The sequence below is a fragment of the Girardinichthys multiradiatus genome, chromosome 10, assembly GCF_021462225.1.
Source record: "Girardinichthys multiradiatus isolate DD_20200921_A chromosome 10, DD_fGirMul_XY1, whole genome shotgun sequence".
In the NCBI taxonomy this organism is placed as follows: Eukaryota; Metazoa; Chordata; class Actinopteri; order Cyprinodontiformes; family Goodeidae; genus Girardinichthys; species Girardinichthys multiradiatus.
The window spans coordinates 442,136-469,617 of NC_061803.1; the positions used below are offsets into that span (position 1 = coordinate 442,136).

General features: G+C 42.7%; 1 protein-coding gene across 2 annotated transcripts; it reads right to left on the reverse strand.

Annotated features, from left to right (window-relative positions):
- baiap2l1a (BAR/IMD domain containing adaptor protein 2 like 1a) lies at nucleotides 1–26,853 on the reverse strand. 2 transcript variants are annotated; one of them, XM_047377297.1, is made up of 14 exons: nucleotides 26,532–26,851; nucleotides 24,752–24,827; nucleotides 24,554–24,640; nucleotides 12,933–12,994; nucleotides 11,493–11,564; nucleotides 11,277–11,411; nucleotides 8,298–8,450; nucleotides 8,073–8,216; nucleotides 6,676–6,793; nucleotides 6,309–6,522; nucleotides 4,211–4,270; nucleotides 3,958–4,117; nucleotides 1,885–1,925; nucleotides 1–1,788 (listed from the first exon to the last, which is right to left on the reverse strand). In XM_047377297.1, the coding sequence occupies exons 1-14, from the start codon at nucleotides 26,580–26,582 to the stop codon at nucleotides 1,716–1,718; spliced, it is 1,446 nt and encodes a 481-aa protein (XP_047233253.1). In that variant the 5' UTR covers nucleotides 26,583–26,851; the 3' UTR covers nucleotides 1–1,715. The 2 variants fall into 2 exon arrangements, with proteins under 2 accessions (XP_047233253.1, XP_047233254.1); XM_047377298.1 differs by lacking the exon at nucleotides 11,493–11,564 and having other exon boundaries at nucleotides 26,532–26,853.
- Nucleotides 26,854–27,482: the final 629 nt, after the last annotated feature.

A 27,482-nucleotide genomic window follows, 5' to 3' on the forward strand; every position in this document is an offset into this window, starting at 1 on the left:
TCCATCTATCAGCAGATTTAATGATGCAACTGGATTCAGTGGAGCAACTTCGCTGTAAATCATTTTAATGCAATAAGCACATTATTCACATACATTTCAATGGTGTACCAGGAAAGCCCATTTCATTTGCATGAAGTGTGCATCCAACATACATTATATTACATGACAGTAAAATTAAGGGAAAATAAATGTAAAAAGTCATTTAAATTACACCCCAGCAATGAAATCTAAATCAGGAGGAGCTTCATGACTCAGGCTGAACAGTGGGCGTCTGAATTCACGTTTATTTAAATATTCCATATAAACACACTCTATATAAAAAGCCTTTAAAGTTGCACACAAAGCTACAAAATCATGTCTCCCTTCATTCTCACCACGTCTGAACATCTTCGACACAAATATTTCTAACGAGAGGATTTTTGGTAAGTCAGGAAGTCTCTGCCATCGATTAAACACCAACATCTCTTTATTATTTGTATTTTCTGTTGGAAAAAAAGAGCTTAAAAAAGCTCAGTTCCCTTTAATTACATTTAGATGATCTTGCAGGACAAGGCAGGAAGGCTTCGTACTGAAGGTCTTCATCTACAAACAAGATGCAGGCAAACTCACCCAAACATCTCTAAAAGACAGATAATAACAAAATAATGTTTCTTCTTGCGGTTAGAGGTCAAAATGCTCGGGAGTGAGGTGGAAATGGTTCAGATTAAAAGTAGAAGGACCATCATGCCCGTTGATTTAATTGCTAAGGTGGTCCTGAACCTTTTTTTTCTGTGGACTGGTACCTTCTACTGTAATATTGAAAGTATCAGAGGTCCTGATCTTGGGCCTCTAAACATCTATTTGCAAGAGACCAATTTGCAAGAAAAGCTGCATGCATGTCGCCCAGTTCAATGATCTGCTCATCATCGTCCCACCGTCACTGAAATGCATGCAGTAAATGTTATTGCAAGGCAGGCACTGGAACTGCAACATGGTTGTCATCTTGGTTAGATCATCATATGGTGGAGATCCAGGAACCCCAACCAATCTGGAGTCAGTTTCAGTAAACAAAAACAAAGTTGGATGCATGTACTGGACATTTTCTTGATACTTAAAGCAATTTCTAGTTCTACTGTTGTTGGGCCGCCTTCACACCAGACTAAGACTAGGCACAATATAAACGGTCTGCCGGGTCTTGGAGAGGCCTTCTGAGGTGAACCTAGAATAAAGGCAGTTCTCAATTGCCAGTGATGAAACATGAGAGTTCCCAGAATGCAACAACTATGAGTATAATGTTCTGGGTTCAACCAACAAAATCTGAGGCAGCTATAGTAAAAACCCAGCCATGAGGGGGTAAGAGCATCCCCTTATGCAAGGGGCATGCTCAGACCCCTTGCATAAGGGGACTGGTAAAAAGGTTGTAGCTGGTGAAAGGAGAGCGCACACACACACACACACACACACACACACACACACACACACACACACCTCCAAATTGTGTGAATCATCTAAATGCTGGGAGATCCTGGAGACTGCAGAGCAACCATAATTTCAGTGTGAAGGGGGCGTTAGTTGTGCAATGTTAACCTATCATGGCCAATATAAGGCATGGCGTAGCTGTAATTTTCTAACAGCAACGAAGCAGAGTAGTGCTGAAAGGCTGGTGAGATATAAGGGAGATCTTTCCATTCCACTGAAGGCATTGTGGCAATATAACAAACTCCTTTTGCTCTTTGTTAGATGATTGGTGCTGACCGGTCGTTTGTGACGGTCGGCCGCAGCTTCACTGTTGCGAATGGGTTTCCTCCTCTGCAGCAAAAATAAAGAGAAATTCATAGGTCAAAAATATAAGCTCAGAATTAAAGACACAGCACAAATCTTTGCTCTTTGGGTTGCTTCACTCACCCTAAGAAAGGAGCCTTCGCCATCCCATTAACTAAAGACACCTGTCAACGAGACAAAGGAAGAAATAACACAGGGAAGCAGACCGAGCCAGAGCTATCAAACTAGCACCGTCCCCCATACATCTGAGCTCTGACAGAGTTAAATCAGCTGCTCGGGAAACTAAAGAACCTTGCAAATTTTACTATTCAAACATTAAATCTGTTAAAACAAATACAATGTTTAAACGTTTATAAATTACGATTCATTAAAGTGTAACAAAAAACTATAGAAATAAAATTCAATATACTGGGTAGAGGCCCACAGCATAACTCATTTTTTAAGTAAAACGGTAAAGAGTTTGTGAGACAGAGGAAGCTCCAATACAGACCGAGCTGCCAGTCTAGTGTTGACTGAACAAACTATGATGGTATCAGAGATCTTTATGGTGGGATCTACTGAAACTCAGGCTAAACAGTCTGTTTGACAGCAGCAGGAGGATTGGAGAAAAACGTTGAACTAAAACCAACAAGTGAAGCTGCCATGTAGCTGTCTGATAAAGAAACAACCAATCAAATGACAGCTGAATCCAGTCTAGCACCTTCCAATCACCACATAGCTATCCTAAGCAGTCACCAAACAGCATCTGACCTTTCAGATCAGACAATGACCGGATTTCAATTTGACCAGAACCAAACGTCGGGTTAACCACATGGCGGACACCCTTCCTGCAATAACTTCTTACAGAGAAAAAGAAACTGGAAACAGTTAAAATCAGCAGGAACTTTTATAAGAGCAGACAAATGCCAGAGCATTGCATCTTTAAAGTTAGATTTTTATCATGTTCCAAGTTTACTAGGAAACCCCAAATGTTATTTTAACTGTACGAAAAAACTAGACAATTATTAGTTGAATAAATGATCCTAAAACTAAGAAAACTGGGACATTTCAAACTGGTTTACCTGAACATGGGTGAAGCATCGCTACTAATAAAACATGAGTGGTTCATGTCTGTGACCGTATTGTATGATTAGATCATACAGATAAAATCAGAGTTAATGTAAATGCTGCATCCACTGAAACCATGAAAAGATATTTTAGTTAAAGGAAGTAGACTGGTTTGAGGGTGACTTCAAAGATTCAGAGGAAGACTCAGAGTTCAAGGTGACGAAGCACAAAGCAACAACCAAAGAGGAAATTCAGATTCCCGTTTTCCCTAAACAAATCTTCCAAAGGATTAAAAAAAAACTGAACATCAGGGTATGGTTGTGTGAATTTAGGACAGAGTAAACCCTCATCTCATGGTGCATGGTAAACCCTGATGCAGCAGATACAGAGTACATTGCAGACTATGCAGCAGCAGCACAGGAGCGACGAAGGTGATGAAGCAGAGCAAAGCGTGTCCGTACTTGCTCGCTTGCTGTACTGATAAGTCAGCAGATGATGCCGCCATCTTTAACTCTTTACTCAACACCAGCAAAAAAAGCTGCAACATCTCTTCTGCAGCCTGCCTCGACACTCGACCAATCGAACACCCTAAGAAGCTTCTGCAGAATGGAAACACTCAGAGGGAAATGAACACGGACTGAGGAGTGTCTCACTAGCTGTGCTTTAAGGGCGTGGAGGCATCAGTATCATGCTGAGGGAATGCTGTTCTTCAATAAGCGCAGGGAGGATGGTCAGAGTTGATGGAAAGATGGACGGAGCAATCCAAGGTTCTACTTTGTGTTGTTAATTTGTTTTAGGGCAACCGTGGCGACAGTGGCAGGGGTTCGTCTTGTGGGTTGCTGGTTCGAGCACCCACTATGTCTCAGTCGTTGTGTCCATGGGCAAGACACTTGACCCGTCTTGCCTACTGATGGTGGTTAGAGGGCCCGGTGACGCCTGTATATGGGAACATCACCTGTCAGTCTGTCCCAGGGCAGCTGTGGCTACATTGTAGCTCACCACTGTCAGAGTGTGAATGGGTGGATGAAGGGTGGATAACTGGTTGTAGTGTAAAGCGCTTTGGAGTCTCTGGGGACTTGATAAAACGCTATATAAGTACAGGCCATTTGCCATTTACCGTTGATGTTTTGTCCGATCTCCAGTACTGACCGTGTTCTTAGATGAAGGCGTTGACGGGACCGCTGCTTTAGATGGTCTTGCGTCGCTGTAGTCTGGCGGTGGCAGCAAAACGGGCTCATAGTCTTGGGCTTCCTCGTCCTCTTCCTGCAGACTGGCCACGCTCAGACTCCTCACCGGCGTACTCAGATTGCTGCAGACATTGAACATGTAAAAACGTTTCCGTCGTCAAACAGCAGAACACTTCTCTGACTCAGCTTCCAGAAATGCATCGATGTTTCCGTACCTGTTTAATATCACTGGTTCAGTGTGAGGCCGGCAGTATGACGAGGGGAACCAGCCATGCCTGATAACACACAAACACATCCCAACAATGCAGGTTAGAGGTTCAATCATTAGGTCAGAACCTGGAGAACTAAATCATGTCTGCAACCCTAAAGCTGCCTGAGATCTGCAGGCAGATGCTTGTAAACTGCTGCTGGGGACAAAACTCAAACAGATGTTTTGTTCATCAGGTCACGTATGGAAAAAACAATAGCTTAGACCAATGGGCTGGATTTGTTGCTAGGAAACAGATGGTACAGAGATGGAGAAACCTGCACTGACTGCATTAACATCCCTCCATCACAAACAGCCACTTAACACCACCAGAGCAGGAGAGGAAACGTCCTGCTAGGGGGACAAACTCATTGAAGCACAGTTTAAAGGCTGCTGCTGCTGTAGCTACATCAGCTAACATAGGGTAGCATCTACCTCCTCCTTCTGTGGAGGTGATGTTGAAGCACAGCCAGAAGGCCTCAGTCAGAAAGAAAAGTTCTGTGTTCTGTTTGCTTCTGAGGGAGGAATGAAGCACTAGGTGAGTAAAGCATGTCCTTTAAACATACCTGGCATACTATGCTCTAGCACAGCAAAATATTAAAACACACGGGCAGAAACTAGTACTGCCTGAGCTATGTGAACAATGACCTGTGTGTCACTGCTGCTGCATACTTCTTGGAACAAAATACTCCCCTGGCGGGTGTGTCGATAGCAGCGCAGATGCAATAAGACGACCTTTGACTGGTATGAAGTGAACACCAGCAACCTGACAAATGGTGGTAGCGATTGAGGCCACTGTCTATGTGCTCAGTGTGCATGTCGGACAAAAAAAGTAAGTACTTAATTTCATTAATTTCCTTGAAGCTGCTTGATAGAGGAACTTCAGGTCCATCCAGCAAAGACCTTCCAGTGTTGTGCAACTTCTCTTTAATAAGAAGGAGCTCAACGTTCAGTTGAAAGATCAGAACTAAATTCATTCATGTTCACAGTTCCAAACTGAACAATTCAGGACTAAATTTAGACCCCAAAGTCTTTGCATCCCTCTTCTTCGTACTTTGTACTTTCTTTGTACCTCTTCCTGTACTTTCTATTGGAGTACCTTCTGCACTTTTAGCAGTTTCTCCTTCCTGGACAAAGTTACTGATGGAGCAGATGCTGCCTTTATAATCTCTCCATATATCTTTGCCATAGAAAATACTCCTTGTTCAAAGCTTCTGTGTTAGCGCTTTCTATCCCGGATGAAACCACAGAAAGATATTGGTACCATTAACTCTGAACAGTCCCCTGGTTCTGTTAATTCTGATGAGATGTGGGTCTTTACAGAACAAATCCATTAACTCCTTGAAAGCTCTGTCTTAGTCTTGCCCATAGAAAGTACTCCTGGCTCGGTGCTTCTGTGTTTAGCTGCATCTCTTTCATTAACTGCAGTCACTCCCTGAGCTGTTGCAACCATGAACAGTTTTTGGTTCTACAGAAAGTACTTCTGGTCCCAGTACTTCTATGGGATGGTTGCCTTCTTCCTTTCAACTCCCCATCCATCTTGGCAAGTGTTTGCTCATCTTAGCCAGGTTCTGCTGGAGGCTCCTCTCCACTGTCCCCACATGCTTGCTCAATAAAACTGACCTCACATGACTTAACCTGCTAGCCTGATGACGTGTATTGACAGCACTGTTCAGATTGGATCTGAATGAGCCCAAATGAACTGGACTGAACTGGATATGGATCAGGCCGGGTTCTCTGGTAAAGAGTCTTCAGAAGACATCGGTGGTTAATTGGTTCTTCATCACTTTAATTGAACTGGGTTAAAATTCTGCATTCTGTTTGTTTCTTATGTGGTGTGGGTTCTACAGAACCGTAATTTGGGTCAAATTCACAACAAAGTTTCTCTCATTCATGTTTTTCATTGTGAGAAAACAGCAACAGAAAAAGATGGAAATGCTGCAAACTGGAACCAGATTGCTAATAGCAGCAATCCACGGAGGTTGTGAAGTTAGAGATCAGAGATGATGACCTTGGAATCTTTATGAGACCATCTAACAACATCAGTGCAGACATAAAACACTCACTGCTGTGTCTTCTCCAGCTCTCCATACAGCCACCCATCCTTCTCCTCATGGATCAGCAGGGTGATGATATCGCCGTGATCGAAGCTGAGGAGAGTGTTGTTGTTGCCCGCCGTGTGGGGGAAGATGGTCTTAACCCTGGACTTCCTCCCAACGTTGAGATCAGATGACACAGATGCGGACCTGGACAGATTTCCCTCCTCTAGGCTGCCCTGGTCTGTAGGATGGAGGATAAATGAACAGTTAGACATTTCTGGAGGATCTGACAGACCTAAGCAGCAGTGCTTTCACTGCTTGCCAGATGATTGAGTTTGGCTGTCGTGTCTGGGCGCTGAATCAATATGAGTGTTTCTGAGCAGCTGTGGGGTACCTGAGCTGAGGTCTGAAGAGGTGCTCAGTGAAGTTCTGGGCTCAGGGTTAAACATGTTGGCCAACGGACTGATCTTCAGTGGTGGTGCAGGAGGAGGCATCAAAGACCCCATGTTGTTCTGAGGAAGTGATGAGAATTAGTCCAAGGGAACATGAATAACACCAGCTTGTGACATTTAGGTCAGATAACCTCATGATCCAGACATTTCAGAGCAATAATTTAATCCACCATGAGAGTAACTAACTTCTTCCAACACACTAAGGTGGACTTTAATACGGGACAAAAGCACAAACATAATTCATTATGAGTGACAACAGAATGATGATGAACTTAACAGGAAGTTCACAAACTGAAAACCCAAATGCTAGTTTGAGCTGTTAGAACCAAGGCTGGGGAGTTTTAACCAAAAGGTACTGACCCAGTTTGTTGGGTTAGAGAGGAGACTTGGCGGCGGCCATTTTTAATTACAAAACCACCTGATCAAACTGAAGCTTTTCCACAGAATGAAAGAAGAAATGCTACAATTATCATGTATCATAACGTCATTGTCGCTGGGTTTTGGTAATCTACACTAAACAATGAGTTAGCTTATTTAAGCTAACATTAGGCCTTGTGTTAGCACAAGCTAGCGATAGCTCTGTTCGTCTGGCCTAACGTTAATATGGTTTCAAGGCCTTCTGATGATGGTAAAAGTGCTGGTATATCTAGACTTTTCTTCGGCTTGTTGAAGCATAAAGAAGCACTAACCCCTCTCCTAAATGTGGCTGGACAAGATCAATCAACAAGCTGAAAGAAGGCTGTTAGCCTAGCGCACAAGAAAGACAACTTCACGTGTTTGAGATATGTCCAATCGTGTTTGGCTTGTCCTCTTCATGTTGGAGGAGAGCTCCTGCCTCAAATGGAGGACTTGTGCACAAGTGCAGGGAGAATGAAGCGGGAGATCGACAGGCGGATCAGGGCAGCCACCACAGCAATGAGGACGCTGTGCTGGTCCGTTGTGGTGAAGACAGCTAGGCTGAAAGGCAAGATTATCCATTTACTGGTCGGTCTATGTTCCTAACCTCACAAATTGGCATGACCTTTGAGTCATGACTGAAAGATCAAGATCTCGGATACAAGAGGCTGGGCACTTCCTTAGAGATATGGTGAGGAGCTCGGCCATTCCGGAAGGAGCTCGGAGTAGAGCCACTGCTCCTCCACACCAAGAGGAGTCAGCTTAGGCATCTGTTCCAACCTATAACCCAACACTGTTCTGTTAAAACAACTCAGGGCTGAATTGGTCCAGATTTGACCCAAGGTGAGTGTGTGGTACCGCTAAACATCCTGAAGCCTTCTATCATACACCACAGCTTCATACTGCATAGTTCTGAAGAACAAATTCACTAATACATTCTTACCTTGTTGAAACGTTCGACCTGCGCCGATTGCTCTGGATTGGTGGACAAACCCTCTATAATCGTTGCAACCGTGTCTGGGACTTGCTCGATGTTTCTGCATTTTTCCTGCCAGGTGGGTAGCCTGCATCTCAGAATGTCTTTGGCCTGTAAAGCAGAAAAGACACTTGGAAAATAAAAAGGCCAAAATGTGGCTGCATGAGATGTTTGTCTCCTTTCGTTGTTTACTTTCTCGTGGAAGTTGCTGAGTTGGTAGGAGAACATGCAGTGCTTTTCTGCCAGAAACCAGAAGCGCCTCTTCTCCTCCAGCAAGGCCTCTCTGCAGCCTTCAGCGATGAACCTCTGCATGTCCATCTGGCGGGATGACATGGTTTCCAAATACTGCAGAGATTGAGAGGACAACAGGAAGGTCATGGACTGGATTTGATTTATTCATGGATGTTATCCTGCATTTATTTTATTTTATTTATCTTTGTTTGTTTTGATTAATGTTTGGTTTTCCAGTTTTTCACACGTTTTGGTATTGTTCAAATCCATAACTGATACCTGACCTGTTGTTGTCATGCATTTACAGTCAGTCTAAAGTTCAGAGCTGCTGCGTTATCAGTCCCAATAAAAGACCTCATCTTTGATTTTATTGCTCTATACTGGAAAAACCATTCATTACTTATGGGACTGCGTTTGCAGCTTTCCCGTGCTGACAGACCCAAGAACAACTAATCGAGGTGAACTTGTGAATTTAAGGCACTGAGCAGTTTTAGATCTCTTCTGGACCAATCTTAGACCAAAGAAGGCCCAATTAGTAAGCTGGAAGGAACACCTCCCCACTAAGAATTCATTCTAAGCTTCACATTGATGATAAACCAGTGAACCTGACATAGCATGCAACAAACTCTTTAAAACTGCTTCTCAGGCCTTCTCCCATCTGTTTTTTCTGCTCCCCCTCTTCCATTACCCTCAGATTGTCATGGTGATGGAAAAGCAGCCGGTTTCCAAGCAATCAGCGAAAGACTCCCACCAACTGGCTCACCTCATTTTCTCTGAGGCTGAATCCAGTCTCTTCATTTCCCACTTTCCCTGCAAACAAATGCCCCGACTCTCAGCCAGAGGAAGGAGAGGAGCAGCAGCTCTGGACTCATTACTGCAAGTTTACTTAAGCCTTGCACATGATTATTAGAAGTCTGGTAGTGTCATTTTAATAAAAAGCCAGGAGTGACAGAGGGAAGGTTCTGGTTTCACCTCAGCTTGACAGAGGGTCAGACCTCCACCCAGATAATAAAATGACTTCTTGTAAAGGTGTCAATTTGTTCCCAATGAGCTTTAACACCTGGAAGAAATAATAGACAACTGAAACCTTCTGGCAAGTTGAATAGAAAAAGATCAACTTTCTGAATAAACACAACAGGAGTATTTATTTTGAAGAGCAGGAAGTGTCTTTGTTATGAGTTCAGTTTGAGGGACATCTATGAAATCTTTATTATGAAGCTCAGCAAACAGGAACTGATTGTTATGAGGCATTAATCGCAGCTGGAATATGCAAAACTCAGATCAGGTGTCAGATCTGTGGATTATTCACTGGGCTCCAATAAGTAAATACTGACCTATAAGAACATCACAGACAGGTTACCATGACAACCAGTTATCTGTATACAGGTGGTAATTTACAGCAGGCAATAATAATCATTTAAACTTACTGACCTACTTTCACCTGATTGTTAATGAGTCTAAACTCACAGACATGGAGTCCGAGTCTCTTTAGTGCACGAGTTTAGGTCAAATCTGAAGTCTTTACTTTTGCAATTTGAGATTAGGGGATTATCGTTAATCCACTCTTTGCTAGTTTGTTTTATTGATCTTTTGGAACGAGAACCGGACCCAGTATTTCGTGGCGTTAAATAAACCTGGATCGGTCCAGGTTTGAGCCCACACTGGATTACCAGAACTAACCCAGACTGCTTGTTTTTAAGCAGAGAGCAGTGAAGTGTGAAAACAGCCGTTCCTTTCTTCGTCTCCCTACACACTGATCAACACAACGACAGAGCTGCATGTAAACAGTGTGGAACCTGAGGAAGTTTATACCTTAACCAATAGCTACGGGTCACTGAACAGCGTAAAACACAGTAACCCAAGCTGAGTAATGTCAATATGCAGCAGGGAAGCCTTCAAGTTGTGTTTGTAGACCTTTCTCAGATTTCTGAGATTGGGTTTTATCAGAACATTTCTGTTCATCTGCTTGTAAATAACTGTTCTACAGTACCTGAAGGTAAAGGATGAGCTTGCTGATCAGAAATAAAGTTCAAATCCAACTCAAGTGGGATCCAGTTCCTAGTTTGAAACCAGTGGAAGTGTCTAATGGAGATGTTTAGTGATCACAACAGCTAATATTAACGGTCCAAGCTAAGAACAAAGTATTTTACTGCATGTTGTCCTTCTAAACACTGCAGCAACAAGTTGGCCATGCCAGAAAGATTTATTCTGACAGAAAGAAGAACAGATTAAAAGCTTTTACTGCAACCATCACAGTTTGTCAGGTTCTCATCCTGGATTTTGAGCTCAGGGTTTGTGGGAAACATTCCCACTTTGAATACCAACTTTAGGGGACTTCTCTTAAATTTCCCAACCCTAAACTTGGATATTTGAACTTCTGAGTAAAGAAACGTAATACAGAAGAGATATGAGATAACACTGAAACACATTTTATATTAAAAGACTGAAATATCCTGGTTTCTCAGTCAACGTCTTGGCCAGTTTTAGACTAAAGCTCTGAATGAATCTGCAGCAAATCTGGTTTCATATGGAGTTCCTGGAAAAGAACCGGATGGACGGATATTCAGACATTTAGTCATTGGGACAGGGATTAATGTCTTGTAATACAAATCTATTCTATTCTGGGCTGGAAACTATCTAAAACCAATTTAATACTTTCCCAGATTTTAAGACCGATTATGTAGAAAATTCACTGGTTGAATCCAGAACCATCGATCATCTAACAGGTTCCAGATGTCCCTCAACAATGATGCACTCTGGTCATGTTAAAACAAGACTGGAAAATAAATCTGGAAGTTAAAAATCCCAACAACAACCACCTCCTCCATGTGTCTCAATCCGTTCACAGGAATCATCTTAATGGTTCAAGTTTTCATCAGAACCACGTTTGAAGCTCAAAGCAGCAGATTCTACAAGTAATGAAAAATGTAAAAGTCTCACCTCGTTCTCCTTCAGGTCGTACTTTGATGAGTGCTTTGTATGACCTTTCCGCCGGAGTTTCTTCAGATCTGTCTGGGAGCGGTCCAGAGACTCCTGCTTCAGTTTATAATCTGTTTGGTAGCGCTTGAAGGTAGCCTGTAGACACATGTTGGACAGAAATGTTCCTAAGATGTGAGGAGCTACTGTCAGAGTTGTACTGTACACGGTAACACTTACAGTCATGTACTTTACATCCATATCCGTCTTCTTCTCCAGCTCAGCAATAATCTCTCTGTGAAATATTTTGAACTGAAGAGAGAAAAGTTCACATCATCTCTCACCTCCAAGGACTTAAGCTTGTATTGTTATGTCAGAGAGTCTGTAAATCAACTGGATGCCCGCTGAAGGTCCCTGAGCTTCCTGATCTAATATGGCTGCATATAGCATGAATGAACTTAGTTTGCGCTGCTGCTGGTCTGCATGGAAACAGTGGAGCATTTAGCACTTACATGCCTTTGTGAGCATGTCTCTTTAAGGCTTTTCAGGTGTCGCCTTGTAAAGCTAATAGTAGTTAATCGGGTCAGAAAAAAGCCGCAGGTTGTCCGACTTGCTCCCGCAACACTCAACCTGGACTTCACGTCTTTCTATGTCCAGATTCAGACTTCAGAGACAAACAGAGTGACGCATAAAAAACATCAATGTGTCCAAATCATCACTGAGGTTTAAAACAAGCAATAATGTGTAAACTGGGTCACATAGTTCAGAGCAGCAACCATTGAACTGCTGAAAGCAGAATGACTAAAGCATTCAGTTAAAAAGCTTTAAAGTGATTCTTTGTCTTGCGATATGATCTTCCAGGTTAAACAGAATCATGTGGATTTTACCAGGAGCACTTTCTATAACTGTGTTTTTCTCCCGAGTTCCTGAATCAGACGACTAGAACAATCGTCCACAGGAGAAGCTGAGATTCCTGCAGCTTTAACAGACGTCTTCAGCTGCAAAAGGTCTGGAAAAGTTCCCTTTTATCATTCGTCTTCACCAGATGATTGGCTCATTAATCTGTTCTCCAACACCTGCTAGAAGCTAGCTTTATTCAGCGGTGGTGGCCTCTCTGGGTGAAAGAAGATCTCACGGCAGGAGATGCTTTAGACCTCCCCATTAGTTGAACTACAGGGCTATTACGCCGTTTTTAAGGAATCCAGACTGGATTTTATCTCTAGTTTAACATTTTTAGACTGATCAAAAACACAAAAAATGTTTTAATTCCAAAACAGAAAAGACGATTCTTACGGCTGCTAAGTTCACATTATTGCAATTATCTTATCAATAAGATTTTCACACATAGACTTAAGTCAGGGTTAAAATAAACAGCTGCTAAATGCTCGTGACAGTTTAACTGCTTCTTGCAGCTAAAATTTTACTTTTCTGCTCCTTTTCATGTAAGAGTGACAGCCAGCTGAGCAGCAATAGGTGGGAGAGGGGCAGCACTGAGCCACTCTATGTTCTAGAGTGGAGAAATGTCAGGTCACTCCATCACCTTCTCTAGCATCTCATTAAAAGGACTGCTGAGTAACCTTTTCTAACCCAATAATGGCAACCAGCAGACAGCTACACAAACATTCATTTTTACTAAAACATTACTTTCCATTTTGAAAACGTGATTTTAAAGCTACTTACATTGTCCTCCAGTTCACTGTGGAGCTTCCTGTGGCTTTCTGCAATCTCCATCAAAACACCACCTACGAGAAATTACCAACAACTTTTAGTTTTCAGCTAATTTCCTGTAACCTTAGAGCTTCTTCCTTTTATACTTTAAACCAAGCTAATCTAACAGGCCTCTGGCTGATGCTTATTATGGTCTGTATTCACAGGAAAGGAGAATAATATTATTCTCCAACTCCTAGCAGTTAAACAGTGACAGCCTGATGATGAGCCTTAAAAAATGATCTGAGCTCGAATCCAACATCAGCAACAAACGTCCAACGATGCTGATTATTCTGTGAGACCGACCCAGCAACACTGCTGGACAATGGCGCAACTTCTCCCTCATTTCTTGATCCAAAAAGATCTGATCAGTCCACTCAGACAAACCTATAGATTTCTAACTGGCAACCTAAACCATGTTAGATGTGATTATTAAAATGAAGTCCCACAGTCTGGTTTGGGAACAAAGGTTGCTTCATCTTGATGTGATCTCTTCAGTCAGACAGTAGTCATTAGAGAAAGGAAAGCCGAGGAACTGAATCAGTGTTCTAGCGGTGCAGCACTGCTCAGGTGGAGGCTTCAGGACGTTCCCACCTGCTGGTCTGCAGCAGCAACATGCACATACAAGCAGGAATCACCTGCCTGATGCAGTAGAGCTGCAGAAACTCTTAATGGGCCAATTAAAACAGGATATAGCTGAGACTGCAAAAAATGGCAAGAAAAACCAGAACCACAGTGTCCTACGGTTCTGAGTACCGGGCCAACATTCGCCACTAAGAGCACTGATGTTGCTACAGGAGCTGTTGGGCTTATGGGATTTTTGGGGAAACGAGAGGCGAGGCTCCATGCATACCATTATCTTGTTGTTAATCAAGCCCTTTTCTTTGTTTTAGTCGAATAATTAAATATAAACTGATAAATGATCTACAGTTAAATCCTAAAGTAATGTTAGTAAAGTTATCTTTACAAAAAAAGACCTTTAAGTTTTTATTTAATTTTCTTCTAGTTAATATTTCTTCTCAAATATTAATTAGGTAAAAATGATTCTATTTTATTGGTTGAATCTAACGGTTTGGTTTAACAGTGCATGATGTTGGAAAGTTATTTAGCTTTAGCTTTTTTTTTTTTTTTTACAGTGTATCATATCTCCACATGTGACTGAGTCAGTGTTCACTGAAAAGGGCGAGAGGGATGTTTGGGTCCATGTCAGCAGACTGGACCCAACACCTGACTCAGAGTAAACGGGTTTTAATGACCCGAACATTCAGAGCTGCTATCTATAACAACATTGCCTCTGAAGGTCACCAGAACATACTGGTAAATGCTGCCTTTGTACTGGAGCAGGGGTCAACAGCAGACAGCATGGGTGGGGGGTGGGTAGGTTGCTGAGGAAGGCTTGGGGTGGGGGGGGGGGGGTCAAAGAGGCCATTGTGCAGCTGCTGGTTTCACCTTTAGGGTGAACAAGGTGTGAAAACCTACCTGAAGGAGAAACTCATTACATGGTGTCAAGATGATTTGACCCGATCTTTCTCTCCACCTTCAGAACATGAAGGTCCTTCATCAGTTACAGAACAACAAACTTATCTTATCTCCATCCACACCTGTTTCAATTGGTTTTCATATTAGGCACCAAGATAATCTAGTTTCCTTATAAAGATCTCAGACGTTATGCTCAGATGTTTTTAATCAGCCACACTGAAACATGCTGGAGATATGATCACTGTGAAAAACTGCAACGTTCCTGATTCAACCAGCGATTCAGGATGAGCAGCACCATCCATGACTGAACTATTATAAACTAGATATTCTCTCAGAAAATAAACTTCAAACCTCCACGCTTGTTTTTTAAAGACAGGTAAGGTCAGGAATTTGCATATCTGGCTGAACTGAATGAATCTTTTATAGGAGTTTGATAAGAGGAAGAGAGACCAACGCCTTTTACATTCTGAACAGCTTTTATGAGATGGGAATGCCAGAACAAATCCCACCTCCTGGGTTCTGATAAAGAAGGAACCAACCTGTTGGCACATGCTCAGAACCTCATATCAGTTGGATCTGAACTTTGACCAAATTATTGGTTTGTTCTCTTGTTGTTAGCGCCTGATAAAACATGGGCTCGTCCTCTATGATTCAAGATCAAATAAGATCATAATGTGACTGAGTGTAAGATGACTTTCTGGGTGCGTCCAAAGCTTCATATTATTAGAATGAAGTCACAGGACCAGGAGTGACCCGGTGTCTCGTCAGCCTTTGGACCTCCTTATGAGCAACTGGTTAAAATAGATTTAGAAAAATAAATAAAAACGATGACATCATGAGGCTGTTATTAAGGCAACAATGTGTTAAAGCTACAGCTGATCAACGACAAGGCTGGCTAACTGAGCAGATACCCTGACTAATAAAGCAGCTGAAATCAGCTGGATACAATATTCTGCACAAGAAGCAACATTTTCTATACTTTAAGTCCAAGAATCAGAATGAAAGCAAGAAATAAAATGACAGAAAACTGTAAAAAATGAATGTTAGACTTTTTTAGGAGCCATAGAAATAATGGTTAAATTTCTGTTTTATATATAAAAGCATTTAATTGATGTCCATTTGCCAATGCTCAAGATTATACTGAAGCAAGCGCATCCCGACTTACGCCCATTTCCTACAAATAACCTGAACTGGATGAGGATGCACTTACTTTTACCATGGACACCATTTAATACTAAATAATAGGCAGTACTTCCTGGCTTCACATGAAACAATCTGAAGATTATCTATGAACGTTTGAGTTCTTGGTTTCTGTAGGGTTAAACCCCCGATGTACTGGAGCAGAATCCAGGTCTGAAGTGGAGGAGCATCGAGTCATCACAAGTGACTGACCTCTGCAGACTTAGAGAACCAAAGCCATTCTCCTGCAGGTCTTTACTGAAACAATTCCTACCCAGACATCTGGGTTTAAAACTGCAGATAGAAGTCTTAGTTGCTTTGCAGAGCTCAGTAGAAACTCCCAGTGGAGTCTATGGCCTCTAGATCGACAGTTCCCAACAACCAATGTAGAGGAGACCAGAGGGTCAGCAGGCCTCCACCTGTAGACCATTGTCCATACAGTGGAACGGCTGCTTTCAGATCAGAGACCTCTTTAAATCCCTGACCAGACTCAGAAGCTGCTCCAATCTTCTCTCTGAAGGCCTCAGACTGGTCTTTGGATCTCACCATGGTGTTCACTCTCACTCCAACAGTCAGGAGCACCAACCTAATGAGGTTTAAACAGAGCAAACCTTCTAAATGAGTAAAGATGTTCTCATCACGTCCACCTGATGTGATACACCTGTGTGGGATTTTAGCCATTTTAAGCTGGAATAAATGTGGGGGTGAATTTATTACTGTATTTTTAAAATTGCCGTTGACATCAAACTTCAGTTCTCCAGTTTTATTATCTAGTTATACAGATATAAGTTACATAGTGGTAGGTAACCCCAACCATATACTGTACAGACCAAAAGTTTGGACACACCTTCTCATGCAAAGAGTTGTCTTTATTTTCATGACTATGAATATTGTAGCTTCACACTGAAGGCATCAAAACTATGAATGACTATGAATGACTATGTGGAATTATATACTGAACAAAAAAGTGTGAAACAACTGAAAATATGTCTTATATTCTAGGTTCTTCAAAGTAGCCACCTTTTGCTTTGATTACTGCTCCACACACTCTTGGTATTCTGTTGATGAGCTTCAAGAAGTAGTCACCTGAAATGGTTTTCACTTCACAGGTGTGCCCTGTCAGGTTTAATAAGTGGGATTTCAGGCCTTATAAATGGGATTGGGACCATCAGTTGTGTTGTGCAGGAGGTGGATACAGTACACAGCTGATAGTCCTACTGAATAGACTGTTAGAATTTGTATTATGGCAAGAAAAAAGCTGCTAAGTAAAGAAAAACGAGTGGCAATCATTACTTTAAGAAATGAAGGTCAGTCAGTCCGAACAATTGGGAAAACTTTGAAAGTGTCCCCAAGTGCAGTCGCAAAAACCATCAAGCGCTACAAAGAAACTGGCTCACATGAGGACCGCCCCAGGAAAGAAAGACCAAGAGTCACCTCTGCTGCGGACGATAAGTTCATCCGAGTCACCAGCCTCAGAAATCGCAGGTTAACAGCAGCTCAGATTAGAGAACAGGTCAATACCACACAGAGTTCTAGCAGCAGACACATCTCTAGAACAACTGTTAAGAGGAGACTGTGTGAATCAGGCCTTCATGGTAAAATAGCTGCTGGGAAACCACTGCTGAGGACAGGCAACAAGCAGAAGAGACTTGTTTGGGCTAAAGAACACAAGGACTGGACATTAGACCAGTGGAAATCTGTGCTTTGGTCTGATGAGTCCAAGTTTGAGATCTTTGGTTCCAACCGTTGTGTCTTTGTGCGGCGCAGAAGAGGTGAACGGATGGACTCTACATGCCTGGTTCCCACCGTGAAGCATGGAGGAGGAGGTGTGATGGTGTGGGGGTGCTTTGCTGGTGACACTGTTGGGGATTTATTCAAAATTGAATTCATACTGAACCAGCATGGCTACCACAGCATCTTGCAGTGGCATGCTATTCCATCCGGTTTGCATTTAGTTGGACCATCATTTATTTTTCAACAGGACAATGACCCCAAACACACCTCCAGGCTGTGTAAGGGCTATTTGACCAAGAAGGAGAGTGATGGGGTGCTGCGCCAGATGACCTGGCCTCCACAGTCACTGGACCTGAATCCAATCGAGATGGTTTGGGGTGAGCTGGACCGCAGAGTGAAGGCAAAAGGGCCAACAAGTGCTAAGCATCTCTGGGAACTCCTTCAAGACTGTTGGAAAACCATTTCAGGTGACTACCTCTTGAAGCTCATCAACAGAATACCAAGAGTGTGTGGAGCAGTAATCAAAGCAAAAGGTGGCTACTTTGAAGAACCTAGAATATAAGACATATTTTCAGTTGTTTCACACTTTTTTGTTCAGTATATAATTCCACATGTGTTCATTCATAGTCATTCATAGTTTTGATGCCTTCAGTGTGAAGCTACAATATTCATAGTCATGAAAATAAAGAAAACTCTTTGAATGAGAAGGTGACCAAAACATTTGGTCTGTACAGTATGGTGACACGTTTCTACACTCTTCACCCAGTTAGCTGCATTAATTTATACCAAACAAACTCAAAGCCTCACGTTCTCCTGCATACAGCTCCTGTGATTTCAAGTCCAACATCAGTGATCTCCAGCTATATGGTGCACAGTATTGCCCTTACCCCACCGACTGCTGCACACTGCCTGGCAGCTGGCAAAATATTTCCCTTGCTTAAGAGAAAGGTCAATTGGAAATGTGTCTGGTCACACTAAAATGCAGCCATGGTTTGGGAACTAAAGCAACGCCATCATCCCCCTTAATAAGCAAGCACTTTAAACTACAGTAAGCTAGGAGCTTGTCTGTGAATTAGCTGACTGAGCAGCCAGCCGCAGTCACTACCCACCCAGCAACAGCTGCTTATGCTATAACTCTATAAAAAAGGACAGAACAGCAAAAGGGATTTACTGGTCCTTCTCAAAATATTAGCATATTGTGATAAAGTTCATTATTTTCCATAATGTAATGATGAAAATTTAACATTCATATATTTTAGATTCATTGCACACTAACTGAAATATTTCAGGTCTTTTATTGTCTTAATACGGATGATTTTGGCATACAGCTCATGAAAACCCAAAATTCCTATCTCACAAAATTAGCATATCATTAAAAGGGTCTCTAAACGAGCTATGAACCTAATCATCTGAATCAACGAGTTAACTCTAAACACCTGCAAAAGATTCCTGAGGCCTTTAAAACTCCCAGCCTGGTTCATCACTCAAAACCCCAATCATGGGTAAGACTGCCGACCTGACTGCTGTCCAGAAGGCCACTATTGACACCCTCAAGCAAGAGGGTAAGACACAGAAAGACATTTCTGAACGAATAGGCTGTTCCCAGAGTGCTGTATCAAGGCACCTCAGTGGGAAGTCTGTGGGAAGGAAAAAGTGTGGCAGAAAACGCTGCACAGCGAGAAGAGGTGACCGGACCCTGAGGAAGATTGTGGAGAAGGGCCGATTCCAGACCTTGGAGGACCTGCGGAAGCAGTGGACTGAGTCTGGAGTAGAAACATCCAGAGCCACCGTGCACAGGCGTGTGCAGGAAATGAGCTACAGGTGCCGCATTCCCCAGGTCAAGCCACTTTTGAACCAGAAACAGCAGCAGAAGCGCCTGACCTGGGCTACAGAGAAGCAGCACTGGACTGTTGCTCAGTGGTCCAAAGTACTTTTTTCAGATGAAAGCAAATTCTGCATGTCATTCGGAAATCAAGGTGCCAGAGTCTGGAGGAAGACTGGGGAGAAGGAAATGCCAAAATGCCAGAAGTCCAGTGTCAAGTACCCACAGTCAGTGATGGTCTGGGGTGCCGTGTCAGCTGCTGGTGTTGGTCCACTGTGTTTTATCAAGGGCAGGGTCAATGCAGCTAGCTATCAGGAGATTTTGGAGCACTTCATGCTTCCATCTGCTGAAAAGCTTTATGGAGATGAAGATTTCATTCTTCAGCACGACCTGGCACCTGCTCACAGTGCCAAAACCACTGGTAAATGGTTTACTGACCATGGTATCACTGTGCTCAATTGGCCTGCCAACTCTCCTGACCTGAACCCCATAGAGAATCTGTGGGATATTGTGAAGAGAACGTTGAGAGACTCAAGACCCAACACTCTGGATGAGCTAAAGGCCGCTATCGAAGCATCCTGGGCCTCCATAAGACCTCAGCAGTGCCACAGGCTGATTGCCTCCATGCCACGCCGCATTGAAGCAGTCATTTCTGCAAAAGGATTCCCGACCAAGTATTGAGTGCATAACTGTACATGATTATTTGAAGGTTGACGTTTTTTGTATTAAAAACACTTTTCTTTTTTTGGTCGGATGAAATATGCTAATTTTGTGAGATAGGAATTTTGGGTTTTCATGAGCTGTATGCCAAAATCATCCGTATTAAGACAATAAAAGACCTGAAATATTTCAGTTAGTGTGCAATGAATCTAAAATATATGAATGTTAAATTTTCATCATTACATTATGGAAAATAATGAACTTTATCACAATATGCTAATTTTTTGAGAAGGACCTGTATATGAAAATTATGACTTATTTTAACAGATGTTTCAGTTTTATTTTGCTTCAGTCCTTGTTTAAATAATAAATATATGAGTCAATAACTAAGGATGTTATTTTAGCAGCAGTGGGACTTTACAATTTTGTTGCATAGGTGACATGATCCAATGAAACGGCACCATTTCTCCCCATATCAGACCAGGCCTATTAGACTCTCTTTCCATGGATTGTTGACCATGGGTCAATGATTGCAACACCAGTGACTTTGATGAAAACTTATTTATTCATGTGGAAATTTTTCACTCTGAATAAATTAAGTTTTTATTTCTTCTAACTTTGTGAGTGTGAGATGATGTTGCTGAGAGAAAACATTTTTACCAGGAGTGCCGATACATGCAGAGGATGGTGGAAATACAACCGATTAAAAGATCAGAGCAACAGAGTCACAGCTCTGGTCTCCGCAGCAGCTGCTGAGAGGCCGTTTCCACCAGATAAAATACGACTTTCATCTCAATCATGGAGGTCGTCTAGAAAACAGGAGCAGAGGCTAAGCTAATGCCTCAACTAGCTTCCTGCAAACAGCCTCCCTGCCAACCTTTGTCACGCTCTGAACGATTCATGGAGACAAAGAAAGAAAAACAATGTGTTGCTTCAGCAGAATACAAATCCTCTGAGCTGCTCATTAACGTACCTGGTCGGTCATACCTGACAGCCCGAGCATAAAGACCTCCCACTTTTAGAAAAGGGCCAGATGAGCAATGTGGGTGGGGGTCCTAATAAACCGCTGTATACCTGCAGTAAGAAGCAGAGACTGAACGGCGGGCTCACTAATGAAAAGGAGATGAAGTGGATCACTATGGCTTCAATGGGCAAGGTCATGGACCAGGAGAACATCACAAAGATGATTTTGTTCTCACCAAAAACTTTCCCCGTTGTTTAATCTGATTTGATCAGACTGAATATTTAGTGTTGAAGCTGCCATCAGGGACATGTCAGATGTTCACACTACAGCAGGGTTCCTCCACCCTGGTCCTGCATGTTGTAGGCCACACACCTGATTTAAATGAATGGATTATTAACAGGTTTCTGCAGAACTTGAGGGGCTCCCCAAGGGGGTAATGAAATAACATCAGTCAGGTTTGCTGGAGAAGAAACATCTAAAACATGGAGGACTGTGGGCCCTGAGAACCAGGGTTCAGAAACACTATAACACACAAAGAAAACATGTCATGCAGCACATGAACACGGCCATTGTTCACTGCAAGGTGTGGCTGAGCAAACCTGATCAGCGTTTCGTAACAACACTGGAAGGAATGTCTCTTCTCCCCACGAAGCTTTTAATGGCAGACACACACACAGTCATTTTAAATACATCCAAATACAAATTGTCTTCTTTGTTTGACTCATTTGGAGCTAGGTGGACTTTCTCTTAGCATCTACTCAAACATGAACCTTGGAACATGGTGAACGGCCTGTACTTGTATAGAGCTTTATGAAGTGTGACGACGCCAAAGCACTTTACACCACAATCAGTCTCCCACCCATTCATAAAATACACTCATGTCTGTGTTTGCAATGTGAGAATCTGGAAAGGTTCTATGGAGGTAAATACTATTACAAGGTCCGGTAGTTTCATGTTCAGTACCTCCTTCCTGCTTTCTTTGCATTTCTCCTCAGATTTCAGAGGAATCTAATGTCAGATCCTGGTCGCTCACTTTACACCAAACAGGTCAATCCTTCAGTTAATGTAGAGAATATAGAGCTGGGCTTATTTTCAACCTGAGATCCACTCATAAAGCCCACACATGAAGCAAAGCAGGCAGTACCGGCATGAGCGGTACACTGTTCTGATTTTGGAAACAGCAAGCCAGCTCTAAATTTGATCACAGATCCAATAATTGGTGATGACTCATTCATAGGACAGGAAAAAACAGGCTGCTGCACTTCAGTCAGGCTCTGAATGCTAATGAATTTCTGCACCGACTCAGCTGAAACGGGTCGGTTATTGTTATTAGCAGATGTTTGTGGAGGCTGGGTCGAAACAGCCCCTCTGGTTCAAAAATCTTCCATTACCTGCATTGATTCTCTGACTTGGACCATTTCATACATTTTAAGAAGCAATCTGCTCGGCAAGAAACCCAACCTGACTGGTATAGTTCTGGTCTGGTTCCGAGAATCCATATTGTGAGTGTCCACGACCCACCATGCAGCAGGTTTTAACTGAGCATCACTACAGGTCCTTCTCAAAATATTAGCATATTGTGATAAAGTTCATTATTTTCCATAATGTCATGATGAAAATTTAACATTTATATATTTTAGATTCATTGCACACTAACTGAAATATTTCAGGTCTTTTATTGTCTTAATACGGATGATTTTGGCATACAGCTCATGAAAACCCAAAATTCCTATCTCACAAAATTAGCATATCATTAAAAGGGTCTCTAAACGAGCTATGAACCTAATCATCTGAATCAACGAGTTAACTCTAAACACCTGCAAAAGATTCCTGAGGCCTTTAAAACTCCCAGCCTGGTTCATCACTCAAAACCCCAATCATGGGTAAGACTGCCGACCTGACTGCTGTCCAGAAGGCCACTATTGACACCCTCAAGCAAGAGGGTAAGACACAGAAAGACATTTCTGAACGAATAGGCTGTTCCCAGAGTGCTGTATCAAGGCACCTCAGTGGGAAGTCTGTGGGAAGGAAAAAGTGTGGCAGAAAACGCTGCACAACGAGAAGAGGTGACCGGACCCTGAGGAGGATTGTGGAGAAGGGCCGATTCCAGACCTTGGAGGACCTGCGGAAGCAGTGGACTGAGTCTGGAGTAGAAACATCCAGAGCCACCGTGCACAGGCGTGTGCAGGAAATGGGCTACAGGTGCCGCATTCCCCAGGTCAAGCCACTTTTGAACCAGAAACAGCGGCAGAAGCGCCTGACCTGGGCTACAGAGAAGCAGCACTGGACTGTTGCTCAGTGGTCCAAAGTACTTTTTTCGGATGAAAGCAAATTCTGCATGTCATTCGGAAATCAAGGTGCCAGAGTCTGGAGGAAGACTGGGGAGAAGGAAATGCCAAAATGCCAGAAGTCCAGTGTCAAGTACCCACAGTCAGTGATGGTCTGGGGTGCCGTGTCAGCTGCTGGTGTTGGTCCACTGTGTTTTATCAAGGGCAGGGTCAATGCAGCTAGCTATCAGGAGATTTTGGAGCACTTCATGCTTCCATCTGCTGAAAAGCTTTATGGAGATGAAGATTTCATTTTTCAGCACGACCTGGCACCTGCTCACAGTGCCAAAACCACTGGTAAATGGTTTACTGACCATGGTATCACTGTGCTCAATTGGCCTGCCAACTCTCCTGACCTGAACCCCATAGAGAATCTGTGGGATATTGTGAAGAGAACGTTGAGAGACTCAAGACCCAACACTCTGGATGAGCTAAAGGCCGCTATCGAAGCATCCTGGGCCTCCATAAGACCTCAGCAGTGCCACAGGCTGATTGCCTCCATGCCACGCCGCATTGAAGCAGTCATTTCTGCAAAAGGATTCCCGACCAAGTATTGAGTGCATAACTGTACATGATTATTTGAAGGTTGACGTTTTTTGTATTAAAAACACTTTTCTTTTATTGGTCGGATGAAATATGCTAATTTTGTGAGATAGGAATTTTGGGTTTTCATGAGCTGTATGCCAAAATCATCCGTATTAAGACAATAAAAGACCTGAAATATTTCAGTTAGTGTGCAATGAATCTAAAATATATGAATGTTACATTTTCATCATGACATTATGGAAAATAATGAACTTTATCACAATATGCTAATTTTTTGAGAAGGACCTGTATATGTACCAACTATGACCTTCTGTAGAGAACAAACTAAAAGCCCGGTTTGTGTTTGGAATCAAAGAGTTCTGGAGGTGGCTGAAAACCATTGGGTTCATTTAGGCTGACTCCGCCCCCATCGGACCATGCACAGAGAAGTGGGACCAGACAATGGATGGATGGTTCGAGGCAGTTGTGTCAGAGAATGTGGATAACCTCAAGGCAGCGTGATTACTTCGCAAGCGAGTAGGCATCATATGATGCAGGAAAGGTGTTGGAACGTCGGGTTTGGTGCTGGATGTTTACTGATAACTGGTAAAAACATCCAGCAGCCGTTAAATAATAAATATATAAGAGCCGGCAGAAAACTGAAAGCTGATGTTTGAGCTCGTTAAAAATATTTCCCCCAATCAGATGAATCATCGCTGTCCTGCTGATCTCAGAGGGAACGTCTACACTGAAGATCTACATCGTGCCTTACGTGCAGACGTGAACATGAGGAACGGAGGCAGTCCCGTTCCTGAAAGTCAAGTTAATCTGAAAGAGCTGCAGTGTCAAGACAATCAAACATTTCCTTTAGTGCAGGCAACCTGAAACTGGACCTGAAACTCACCGAGCTCCCTGGAGATGGGAGACACAATAGCGTTCTCTCCTATCTTTGACACAGCAGTGAAATAGGCTTTTCCAGCAAGAGTCATTGCTGCAAGAGAAAAGAGACAGTTTGACTCTGAAAACATGCCAAAATTACCCCCAGTCATCACAGAGGTGCAGCAGAGACATCTACAGCTGCCAATGTGAAAACTGATGTTACCTGAGACAGACTTCTCATAGCTCTTCCCAAGGTTGACCAGGTTCCTCAGAGCTGGGTTGAACTCCTCCATCACATTCTGGAAAACAGAGCAGAGACACATTGTTGTGGCAAAAAGTCTAAACCACAGTTATTCCCAGCAGGTAAACCGTCTGACTGAGCTGGTTTCTCTTTCTATAACTGGTACACATCTCTCATTATTAAAACAGGACGCCATGCAGTGAGTAATAAACATTCCCGGGCTGTTTTGGTGGCTGGGTGGAAAAACAAGATCCAACAGCAATTATTTCTCCTGTTGCTCTATAAATATCACCACGTGAAGACAATAAAGACTGTCAATCTTTAACCTGACTTCTATGCTGGAAAAAAACCCCAGAAGAGCAAAGTTCTACACAGAGAAGCAGCTGTTTGCCGGACCAACCAAGAAACGTTGAACTCCTCCTCCATCGCTACAGCCCTGCCACACCTTCAACAGAACTATGAGGAGGACAGGTATGACTTGATGTGGACATCAGAGTAAAACAGAATCAGGTTTCCTGGTTGTCTGTCCATCTCTCTCCAGCTTCTACTAAACTACAGGACATAGATTCTGGATTTATATTCTAACCACTGAACCAGTACTAAATGATAAATGGTAAATGGACTGAATTTATATAGCGCCTTTCCAGTCATACAGACCGCTCAAAGCGCTTTACACTAGAGCCACATTCACCCAATCACACTCACTAACGCTCACACATTCATACACCGATACGCAGATCGGTAGGCAACTACTACATCTCACAACCCGCAATTTTTAATTGTGTGAAGCGAGAACCGACCCAAGGGTATAAGAGTCATTGGTCCACTTCCTGTTAAGTTACCAAAGCACCATTAATAACATTTAACTGCGCATTTAACACTTGTAGTTTCATAGTTTAATAATAAACTACAATTAAATTAACCATAAATCACTCATCTCTTCCTGGGCCATATTTATTAAAGTAAGTTCTGGAGACGGGTTTATTCTGATGTTCTGGTTCAGTTCAGCAGTCTCATCCAGATGGACCACATTTTACTGGTAAAGGTCCACAGAAAATCTTGAAATATTAAAACATAATGAGATTTCTGGGTAAAGTGATGAATAAAAGAAAAAAAAAACGAGTGCTTCTTAGTTTTCCCTAAAATATTTTTATAATCTCATCTGAGACTGTCAACCTCTGTAAGATAACAAGTGCAGTTAGTTCTAAACACTCAATATGTCTTACTTATAAATTAAAGAGGATTTAAAGTGTAAAATCTAAAAGTATTCTTTTCTTGAAAAATAACAAATCTATTATTCTGTGAGAAAATTATGTTGGGGGCGCCCCTGCTGGCCTGGGGGTCCAAAGCAGCGGAATCTCAGTTTGCTTCTGCCTTGGGCCGCTGCCCTGTCAGCCTCTCATAAACAGGACAGGAATGAAGATCCAGTTGATACATATGAGATCCAGCTGCGTAGTTTAGACTAGATTACACGATCATAAACAAATGACTGATTGAATTAGTCCAGAAGTGCTGATAAGAAAACAGGTTGTTTTTCCCCGTTCCATCAGACAGAGTGCAGGGCTGGATCGGGACCAGCAGAACCCGAACCTCTCAGTTTTCAAATCTAGCAGCAAAACATTCAGACTTTAATGAAACCTAGCAGGAAAATTAAATTAAATAAACATACACATTTCAACATCACCCGACTAGGAAACACTCTGAAGCTGGATTTAAAACCGGGAGCAGCAGGTAATTACTTTCAGGTGCAGCTTTCTCTCACCTTGTATGTACTTTCTGTGAGCTTGCTCACAACCTCGGGCGTCCGGGACATGACGGCAGGATGTCTGTCAGGAGCAGATTTCAATTAGAAAAACTAAATCAACAAGAACAAAAATCCAAAAGGTGCTTCTGTAATCCAGGTGCTGTCCTCTTAGTCCCAATAAAAACTCCCAGCGTAGCCTCGGTTCCCAGTCTGGACCTCGGTGCCTTGCATGTGGGCAGAGAGACGCTCAGCAGCCGGTGGCGGAGGACTCACTGATGGACCGGCTGACTGGCACACCGAGAGTCGTCTGCGTGCCTTTAGGGTCGCTCAAGCGAGCGGAAGGGGTGGTTCCAGTGACGTAACGGGAGGTGTCACGTTCATTAAAGTTGTCAACAGGTGAAATGAAAGGACCCCTGGTGGGAGACAAAATGATGACGCATAATTCACTGAGTTCAAATAAAATACTCTGAGGTACCAGCAGAGGGCGACACAGGACGGTGAAGGTGTTGACGGCAGGGGGCGCTGTTTGACGCTGTGCTGAATTACAGATGGCCACATTTTAGAAGTACAGGTCCTTCTCAAAATATTAGCATATTGTGATAAAGTTCATTATTTTCCATAATGTCATGATGAAAATGTAACATTCATATATTTTAGATTCATTGCACACTAACTGAAATATTTCAGGTCTTTTATTGTCTTAATACGGATGATTTTGGCATACAGCTCATAAAAACCCAAAATTCCTATCTCACAAAATTAGCATATTTCATCCGACCAATAAAAGAAAAGTGTTTTTAATACAAAAAACGTCAACCTTCAAATAATCATGTACAGTTATGCACTCAATACTTGGTCGGGAATCCTTTGGCAGAAATGACTGCTTCAATGCGGCGTGGCATGGAGGCAATCAGCCTGTGGCACTGCTGAGGTCTTATGGAGGCCCAGGATGCTTCGATAGCGGCCTTT